This window comes from Cajanus cajan, chromosome 6, assembly GCF_000230855.2.
Source record: "Cajanus cajan strain Asha chromosome 6, NIPB_CcT2T_4, whole genome shotgun sequence".
In the NCBI taxonomy this organism is placed as follows: Eukaryota; Viridiplantae; Streptophyta; class Magnoliopsida; order Fabales; family Fabaceae; genus Cajanus; species Cajanus cajan.
The window spans coordinates 48,815,032-48,825,449 of record NC_138522.1 but is presented as its reverse complement, the minus strand read 5'-3'; the positions used below and the strand labels follow the sequence as shown (position 1 = coordinate 48,825,449).

The following is a 10,418-nucleotide window of genomic DNA, read 5'->3' as shown; positions in this document are numbered from 1 at the left end:
AAGTAAAAATATATAATAAAATAAAATAAAATTTTAGTTGTTTAATTAAAAATAAATAAATGATAAGTAGATAAAAAAAATACGATATACTTATAAAAGAGAAGGAAAAAAATAAAATTAAATAAAAAAATAAAGTTATCACCTTTTAATTTTTTATTTTCTTATTCCTTTTTATTTAAACGATTTTACTTATTCTCACTCCCGATTTTATTTCTTATTTATTTTCTCTTACCCTAACAAGACATGAATGATAAGAACACTCATGGATTCTTTACGCATGAGTGACATGACAGGTAAAATATAACATATAACACCATATACACGCAAGAGTTACATTTGAACTGTGCAATAATTGTTCAGGAAATTGAAAAGAAAAAAAAAATAATCAAAGCAAGAAATCCATGGCCAAATGTCTGAGGCTTATCGTGTAGGGTAATTAGTATATAATTTGCACAATTATTAAATATATTTTTTCCTCAAAACGAAAGAGGGTTTTGTCAACTTCATTCTAGACACGGTGACATTGCCGGATTTTGGATTGCAGTGCTCCTCTCTCTCTTTCTCTCTCGTTTGTTCATCACTTCCTGTACAACTAATCATGTGCAATTTTCTCTCTTCTCTACCCTGTCTTTTGCCCAATCTTTGGTGGTGCAAATCACAACATCACTTCCTCTTCCTTTAAAATCCTCCCAAACCATACCCTTGGCTTCCCTCACCACCATAAATTCAATCTGACTTATGCAGTTGACTCTGTGGTCCATATCACAATATATTACCAATCTTAGTCTTTTAGGGTTTTACGTTGCTCACCTCATAAATTTCCGCCAATTCACAATAACGTAGGGTTTGTTTCCGTCGTTTCTTCGTCATATTGAACCTCTAGTTCATCTGGGTTACAATAGCTGATTGTGTTTGAGAGAGTTTTTTTATTCTTTTTCTTAAATTGAATAAAATGGAGGAATTCACTAATAATCACCTGAGCGAAAACACAAGTCCAAGGGCAAATTTGTTGTACTCCTTGGCTTGTGGTTCAAGTGTTGGAAATCGCCACCAACAGCTTCCATTCAACACCTTTCATCTTCAATCGGGTGGATCGGGTCACTGTTTTCAACCCGATCAAGTGAAAACCGAGTCCACCAACTTCCACTATCCTCTAATGAGTCCAAATCTTCAAGGAGGGACTCAGAGCTCTGACGAAATTGAAGCCATCAAAGCCAAAATCATTGCCCATCCTCACTACTTAAATCTTTTACAAGTTTACACGGATTGCCAAAAGGTTCTCAATGATTAGTTGATTACTTTCTCATCAACATAAAAAAGCTTGAGTATAAATATATGTATGCCCCATATATGTACACATAAATTAAATAGTTTCATTTATTTATTTAAATATTTTTCATATTTTTAGGTGGGAGCTCCGCCAGAGGCGGTGGCGCGTTTGGCTGCGGTTCTGCAGGATTTTGAGGCACGGCAGCGATCTATGGTTAGGTCCAGGGAAAGTTGCAAGGACCCAGAACTTGATCAATTCATGGTCGGTGTGTGGTTTTTAATTCTTATTCTCAACTTTCCCATTTTGGGGTTTTGTTTTGCTAATTGTGACTAGTTTTAGAGTTTGAACTATGGTTTGTGGAAAACAGGAAGCTTACTATGACATGCTTGTGAAGTATCGAGAGGAATTAACGAGGCCTATACAAGAGGCTATGGATTTCATGCGTGGGGTAGAAACTCAGCTCAACACGCTTTGCAATGGAACCGTGCGGATATTCTCTGGTATGTTTATCTTTTCTCTTTGTAGGAGTGGAGGACACTATTCCTTGTGTTTCGTTTGGTTACTCGTTTCCTTCAATTTCTGCGATGCAAATTTTCCTCATTTTAATTTTCATGTCGTTGAGAACAAACTAAATACAGGAAATTGTAAAATAATACAACCAACAATTATATGATACTGCAACAAAAGTTTGGTCTGGATCGTGTGTGATTATTGACCTTAATAAACTTGGTGTATTTCTGCATTTGGAGTCGGGAAATTTTGACCGAATGTTTTACCTTCTTTTATCTTGGAGAGGGACCCAGAAGAGACAAGAGAGTAAAGGACATTCATTAAGCATACAACCCTAATCACCTCACACCTATGGCTACGAGTCTATACTTTTTCATCATATAAAAAAGATTGCAGTTGCCTCCTCAATCATTATCGATCTTAAATCTTCGAGTATTTATTTTAACTTTCACCGTTACACTCTAGTAGTTCATATGATTCTTTATTTTATGTATTACTTTAAAGAAGAAGAAAAAAATGCAAGATATATAATCTGTTTTATTTGTTAAAAAATGTGTTTTTTTTAGTGATTGATATAAAGTTTTTATTAATTTTTATAGATTTTGATTTTGATTGTGAAATGTGACTAATCCATGCCTACCACGTAAAACAAAATAAAATGTTCTTTTGATATTTAACAAAGTTACTTTCTATTGAATTAATAATAAGTGTGCTATCTTTTCTTGGATTCATTGGTTCTTGTGGTATAATATTCTTTGACATACATTCACATCATTGCAGAGGCCAGTTCTGGGACATTTTACAACAAAATGAATGCTATTTTTAGTCACATTTTTTTTTAGTCTAAAGTAACTACTACGAATAAACACATTGGATGCGGTTCCAATCACCCGCATCTCCTAAGATACCGTTAGTTTTGTATTTCATCCATTTTTTATTCATAGTCGTTTAAGGTTTTGTACGAGATTTAAGAAAATGATTAATATTTTAGTTTTCAAAAATATTTATTATTTACTTTTCTATTCTACACTATATTATTTTATAATATTTTGTTAGAAACATATTATTTTTTTAAATGTAACATTAATTTTACAGAGGTGGTTGGAGAAAAAATAGGTAGATATTAGAAATAAATAGACACATTGTTCAATAAACATATATTAATTATCAAGGGTAAAAATAAGAAAAAAAATTAATAAATTATTGATTTTAGTAAAATGACAATAAAAAAAAATGATAAATCCTGACAAAATGATTATGAATAAAAAACGGAGGAAGTAAGCTTTTTAGATTCTTAATAAATGTTTAACACGTGAACCGTCCGGTCTCATTTAAGTCTGTGTTTATTTCTGTCCACAAAATCCGGAAATTACTCCTTTTGGAATGAATGCATTTAGTGCATCTGAATTTGGAGATAAAAGTGTGTTCATAACATTTTTTTATAATTTATTTTTATTTCAAGCCTATTTCTTAATAAATTCCTTAAAGAGACTTATTTGCAGTTTTGCGACATTTCCTGTTTTTTAATACTTGGATGTTAATAGACAGCTGATTCTTGTAAAAGCCCCGTTACTTTGGTCAATATTCATATCCCCTATTTTTGTCCATGAATCATTTTTGTATTTCAAGATATATTTCAATTCTAGTTAGTAGTTAATTACTTATTTATTTCTATTTGGCTAGATGAACATCCCCCAGTTTAATTATGAGATGCTTACCTATAATACATGCACTATAATATGTATTGGCATGTTGAGCAGATGATAAGTGTGAATACGTTGGTTCATCGGAAGAGGTTCACGAGAACAGTGGTGGAGAAACAGAAGTGGCCGAGATTGATCCCCAGGTGGAAGACCGTGAACTCAAAAGCCACTTGCTCAGGAAATACAGCGGTTACTTAAGTAGCCTTAAGCAAGAACTTTCCAAGAAAAAGAAAAAAGGAAAACTGCCCAAAGATGCTAGGCAAAAGCTACTTAGCTGGTGGGAATTACACTACAAATGGCCATATCCTTCGGTATGTAGATTTAATTTTTGATATATATGCAGTATATTTCTTCAGTTCTAAATTAGTTTTTATAAATTAACCTTAGGAATCAGAGAAGGTGGCGCTGGCTGAAGCAACTGGTTTGGACCAGAAGCAAATAAATAACTGGTTCATAAATCAAAGGAAACGCCACTGGAAACCATCGGAAGACATGCAATTTATGGTTATGGATGGCCTACATTCACAGAACGCAACTCTCTATATGGATGGTCACTACTTAGCTGATGGCCATTACCGTTTAGGGCCATAACCATGCATCCAGTATTATATTATAAATATACACATTCGATCGAGTCAAAAGTCATAACTAGTATTTAGTTAGGGCTTGATAAGCCCTTTGGAATTGTGATGTAAAGTTTAGGTTTTCATTTTGTGTTCTATTTGTAAATCCGTTTTTAATGTTCGATATAAATTAGTTATTCATACTTTGTTTTGATAAGCCTTTTTGACATTAAAAAATGGAATAATATATTTTCTTAAATTTGTAACTTGTTTCCCTGGGCTTTAATTCCTTTCGTGGTATTGTATGATTGCACTTAATTATGTCTCTCGAACATGTTGGTAGTTTTTTTTTTTTTTGGTAATAACATGTTATTAGTTTGATCTCTATTTGTTTTTATGGAATAATATTTATCGGGAGATGATAACTCTTTAATAGATCTAATTGTTAACTTAAGCTAATATATATATATATATATTCTAAGTTAAAGAAATAATGTTTATAGGTTCAAGATTATTTGTATGCCAAGGAATTAGGTATGAATTGCTTAAACTGAAATTTGTCTTAAATTATAAGATATTGCTTGAACTAATATTTGGGAGTTCATTTATCAGACAATTGGAGAAGTCTATATGCTCTAGCTATTTTTGTTATTTATTGATTTCTACGTTTTAACTATGTTATTCACGTGCCTTCAAACTCTTTTGTTCATTTAAACTTGCATTTTAGATGATCAGTTGCGCTTTTTAAGTTTCTAAAGTGTTGGTTTAACTCAAATAAAATCCAATTAGTTTGATTCAATAAACTAATACGTGTCGAAATCACTCCTCATGAGAGGATACTTTATTTAACATTTTATACTTTTGCTTGGCCTGACTTGTGAAACGCATTTGTCATTTTTCTTGGTCGATAGGATCATTAAGCATGGTTGACAAAATAATCCCAGTCCAAGGATTCTTTTTATGTATTTCAGCACCTGAGTAACTGCTAAGTAATGACTTTATATTTGCTTGGACATATATACAGATATACTATGGTTTATTGAACAGAAAAGAAAAGGACTGGTTGAGTGTTCAACAAAAATGTCACGGCTTTTTTTTAACCACTAGTCAGATGTTTCATCTACGTAAATTATATTTTGTATTGAATTAAATTATTTTTCATTATAAATCAATTTTTTTGTTGTGATTTGAACTAAATGAAACTGATTTTAATAGTAATTTAGTTTTTATAACTGAACTTAAATTCAATTTAGTTTTTTTATAAAAAATAATTGACTATTTTTTATAGTTCATTCAATTTAGTTTTCTAATAGCTTAGTTTGAAATAATTTTTTAATAGCTCAATCAACTGGTAAGAAACTTATTTCAATTTAATCAATTCTCTTGAATTTGAGTTATAGGTATGTTGTGTTAAATATTTAAAAGGAAAAACATATGACCCTAAAAATTATCAATTTTTTTCCTTTACAATTAATTGAAAATAGTAAATACGACAATAAATATTAATCATACATAGTCAAGATAAATTAAAACAAAAGTAATTTAAAATTATCGTAAGAACTTTTTAAAGTATTAAATATTTGGACTTGTAGTATTTATGATCATTTTTAATGAATTTAATAAATATTATTTTCAAGAGGTTATATATGGCTGGATAATAATTAGGGGTGAAAAGAATAGATCGGATTTTTTTTTTGGCAGATAAGAATGAATTAGGAAAAATTAATTTATTAATCTATATTTTTTTAGAATTTTAAATAAAAATTCAATCAATTTAATCCATTTAAAGTAAAAAGAATTCATTTAATTCATTTATTAATATTTTTTTATGAATGAATATTCAATCTATCCTTAAAAATAATTTTTAAAAAGTTAATGATTTTTATTTTTAAAATATTTTTATAAATTATTACATTTTTATATAATTTTTTTTAATTTCAGTATAATAAAGTTTTAAAGAAGTAGTAAATAAATTTTTAACTATTCATAAAATTAAATAAATAAATTAAATCTTATTAATTATTTATTTTTATTGTAATGAATAAATTGAATGAATTTATTTACCTAACTGATAAATAATAAATGAATGAATGTTTTTGTTAGCATGATAAGTCACCTTGAAAGTCTTTACTTCTCATGATGTAACTCTTAATCCGATTTAATAAATTACGTGGTCCCTTCAAAGAAATAAAATAAAATCCAACGGTGTGTGTAACCTTAAAATTTCAAGTTTCAATATGACGAAGGTATGATGAGATACACATCACGGTTATTTTATTAAAAAGCCCAAAACTCAAATAAGTTGGGTTTGTAACATTTGTTACTATCCTTTTTTTTATAAAATAAAAAGGCTTATGATATATACATTTTTTTTTTATAAGTACACCTCCTTTTAAAAAAAAATTATAAAATATTATAATTTTTTTTTAAAAAAATTAATTTTACACTTTCAACTTTCAATTTGTTACTTTTTTCTTTTTATTCACACACTTTTTTTTTTCTCTTTTTCAATTTTCACATGTTACTAAAATAGGTGGGGTGAAGGAAAAATAAGAAGGTATATAAAAAATTGAAAAAAGAAGGAAAGATGTGTGAAAAAAAAATACTAAATTAAATGTTGTGGATGTAAAATTAAAAAATTTAAAACAAAAAATTAAAAAATATTTTAAAATTTTTAATTATTTTTTTTAAAAGGAGGTGTACTTATAGGAAAAAAGGAGATGTATATATCATGAAGCAATAAAAATTCAATTACCTAAGGATACAAAGTATTTTCAAATGCTTCTTTCCACAGCTGAAAACCTTGAAGTCATAGGATAAACAAAATCATTGAAATAGTTTGCACCAAAATAGGATACAAAGCATTTTCAAATGCTTCTTTCCACTGCAAGGGGATATGCATTAGTAGATCCATTTGAGCCTTTTGCCCCTAAAGGGCCTAAAATTTGGCCCGAATTTCAAAATTTTTCAAAGAGAATGATGGACCGGCCCGCCGTCAAAAATTGCTTTCAGTGGAATGACTGGACTCATAGTCATTGCCATGGGTTTCGATTCGGTGGTAGTTATTTGTTAAACGTAACAGTTTAGTTTTTTTTTTTTTTTTTTTATAAGAAAAACGTAATATTGGATCTCTCTCTAGGTTTCATATTCATTTTTATATATTAAATATAAACTTTTATTTTGAACGAAAATATTTTTACTTTTTAGAGACTTCTTTTTATAGGATATGGGTTATACCGATGCATATATATCTGGTAAAGTGACATATTCTTCAAGAAAATAACTCTAACAAATATAAAAATTAAAAAAATAACCATCACAGTCAACTTTATAGTAAAGTAAAGGTACTATTAACAAATTAAAGTTAGAAAAAAAAATCATAAAAAAAAAGTATTATCAATACATTGTTATTATAATTTTAAACGTGTTCTCTGTTGTGAGTTTAATAAAATAAAAAAGGTTAATTTATTTATTAAATGCTTAATTAATATCTTAAAACAGTAATTAACAGCATAGGAAAAAAAATGCGGGAAAAAGTTGTATTTAGCCACCGTAGCTACTAGCTAGCATGCTGCGGATGATTGGGTGAATGTATAGTTACTTTTATAGAAGCTATGATGGGCCTTGGGCCCAAGAAGCAAAGGCGTGGTGGGAGAGGAGCCATTTTTGGTAGCGCCGCTGCCACCGTAAATTTTGTCACACGAGGGGCATATTGTAAGGCTTGCCACCGGAAGCTGCATATAATAGGGTCCCACTCCCACCCTTGCTTTCATCAATTTAAGTTCTTCCAACTCTTTTTGCAGCATCTTCTTCTCTTCCCTTAGACTTTCACACCACTTTTTCAGTAACTCACACTCCACTTCAGTTTCTTTCAGTTTTGTCCTACACACACATGCATATATAACAATTACATTAATTAATTCAAGAATGATAATATCACACCGTCAACAGATTCTATAATCTATTCTCTAAAACATTCTTTCTGCTACATTCTTTAATTAAAATTTATTCAAAATTATAAAATATTTTACTTTATTTACACAATTTTATATTTTTAATTAATAATTTAAAATATATTTAAAAAATTGAGTTAAAGAAACTGTTAGTAATTAATATTTTTCTAATCTACAGCAAACATGGATTGCTGCATCAAACAAATTTTTTTTGTAATTTATATGAATATGCGGTCCAAATATATATAAGCCAAACTAACCTGGCTCTCCTATTTTGAAACCACACCTCCACTTGTCTAGGTCTCAGATTCAGCTTCTTTGCCAATTCTTGCTTCTGTTTCTGAAGCAAATGCCAGAGTAAATCAAAGTGCGTTAAAAGGGCTTCCAGATCAGAATAACAACAAATCATTTTAAAACATCAACATCGAAATTAAGACTCAAAATCATATTAGTATACAGAAATGGATAAAAAAAATATATTAGTATGCACTAGTAATAATTAATTGGGAGTAATTAACAAGCTGCTATATATATATCCTAAAAAATCTTAAGTCTTGATATACTACACAATAAATTTTGTAGGTAATAGCATAAGTTCAGGCACACCGAAAGTGAAAGAACTATTAGGGTTCCCTTACTGTGAAGTTCGATAGATCCATAGTTGCATGATGACAAATTAATATTAAAACTAATATTCATTACTGTCTTTGTGATATATATTGTTGGTAAAAAAACAAAAACATTCAGAGTGAAAGAAGGAGAGAGGGTGCTTGTTAAATAAATTAAAACCCATTCAACTATTGGTAAAAAAAAGAAAAATAAACTAACATAAACTGTTTAGTCCTTAAATAAATATCTTATTAATCCTTAAATAAAGTTTTTAATATATTCAAATAGAAAACACAAAAGTAATTTCAAAGTTTTCTTGGAAAATAGTAAAAAGATGTTGGAGGTGGATGTAGAGTTTAGAAATTGAAGATACCGGAGTGAGAGTAGAATGCTGTTTGAAGCTATCTTCCAAGATTGCAGATTGTTGTTTGGTGAGCCTAAGTTTCTTGTTGGGGTTACCATTTTCATGGACATCGACAACCCTTGACAGAATCTTCTCAACCTCTTCTCCCGCGAACTGATCTCTATCTCTCTTGATACACGAGTTGGAAAACGAAGACACTGCACTTGGAGAAGACGCATGTGGATGGAAATAATAATATTCATCGGATTCGGTCTTTGAAATTGGTTCATTATTATTTGCCTCGACGTCATCATCGGGTGGTGGTCCTAACGTAAGTGATGGATAAGCCTTATTACACGGATCCGCTTCCTTTTTCTTCTGCCTTTGACGTCTTTGCTTGTGTTCATCGTGATCGTGGAGGCCAAGACCAAGACCAAGTCGAAGCCCTGGGATAGAGATATCAAACCCCATGAACAACGTTGAATTGACGCAGTACTAGTATGTACCTATACCTTGCAATCTTCTCAATAGTGTATAGTAATGAACAAAGAGGATGTGAGGTACAATGGAGAGTTGTGGGAGGGTCAAAGGGAACAATTTATAATTGAGTAGCTTTGTGGGGATTCATTTATTGTTTATCAAGAAAGAAACGAAATATATAATTATTAGAAAATTTCTATGGTACTCTCTATAAAAGAAGGGTACTAGTACTATTGATGATATGTCATTTATATAAATTTATGTGTCATCATGTAAAATCCATGTCATTTTAAATTTTTTATTTATTTAAAATTCACAACTGAAGTTCACGTTTATAAGAATTTGCTTATGTTGTTTGTCCCGAATATGATATTAGTCATGTGCCCCTTTTACAAATCTCAGTATCTAATCTGCCTCTTTTTGGTTATATTATAGTTTTCGAATTTTCTTTATAATTAGATATGGATCCGTGCGTTGCGTAATTTATTGAAATTTTTTTATTTTTATATAATATTTTAATATATGTAAATTAAAATTTTGTAATATAATAACTATTATTTTGAAATATAAAGATATGAAATAAATATATAACAATTGTTATATATTATTTTTTTATTAATTATATTGCAAATTTGTGTATAATTTTACATTAAAAATAAGTATGTATAAAAATAAACATTACGTAAGAGGGGAGGAGGAGAACGATATCACGGTGCACGAAGACAAGGATTTCTATGGTATAATATAAAAATATTTATAAAAACTTAAAAATAAATAATATAAAAATTTAAATACAAAATAATTCTTATTTAAAAGGTTGACATGACATTTAAATGATGTGTACATACACATCAGATACAGTACCAAAACCTCTCATTTATTAGGGATACAATAGCAACCCCCTAATTATTAATGCATCAAAGGAAAATATATATAGTGTTGACTAATTACTTTCGATGATAGAAAGTTTTTATTAAAATCATGTTA

General features: G+C 29.4%; 2 protein-coding genes across 2 annotated transcripts; one reads left to right on the top strand and one right to left on the bottom strand.

The window, feature by feature from the left end:
• The first annotated feature begins 473 nt into the window (after positions 1-473).
• LOC109797477 (homeobox protein knotted-1-like 2) lies at positions 474-4,312 on the top strand. The gene is made up of 5 exons (XM_020357526.3): positions 474-1,276; positions 1,409-1,531; positions 1,638-1,770; positions 3,541-3,794; positions 3,871-4,312. Exons 1-5 carry the CDS (start codon positions 953-955, stop codon positions 4,072-4,074), a joined length of 1,038 nt encoding a protein of 345 aa, XP_020213115.1. The 5' UTR covers positions 474-952; the 3' UTR covers positions 4,075-4,312.
• Positions 4,313-7,487: 3,175 nt separating this feature from the next.
• On the bottom strand, positions 7,488-9,879 carry LOC109795695 (homeobox-leucine zipper protein HAT22). The gene is made up of 3 exons (XM_020355192.3): positions 8,982-9,879; positions 8,260-8,339; positions 7,488-7,928 (listed from the first exon to the last, which is right to left on the bottom strand). Exons 1-3 carry the CDS (start codon positions 9,420-9,422, stop codon positions 7,610-7,612), a joined length of 840 nt encoding a protein of 279 aa, XP_020210781.1. The 5' UTR covers positions 9,423-9,879; the 3' UTR covers positions 7,488-7,609.
• Positions 9,880-10,418: the final 539 nt, after the last annotated feature.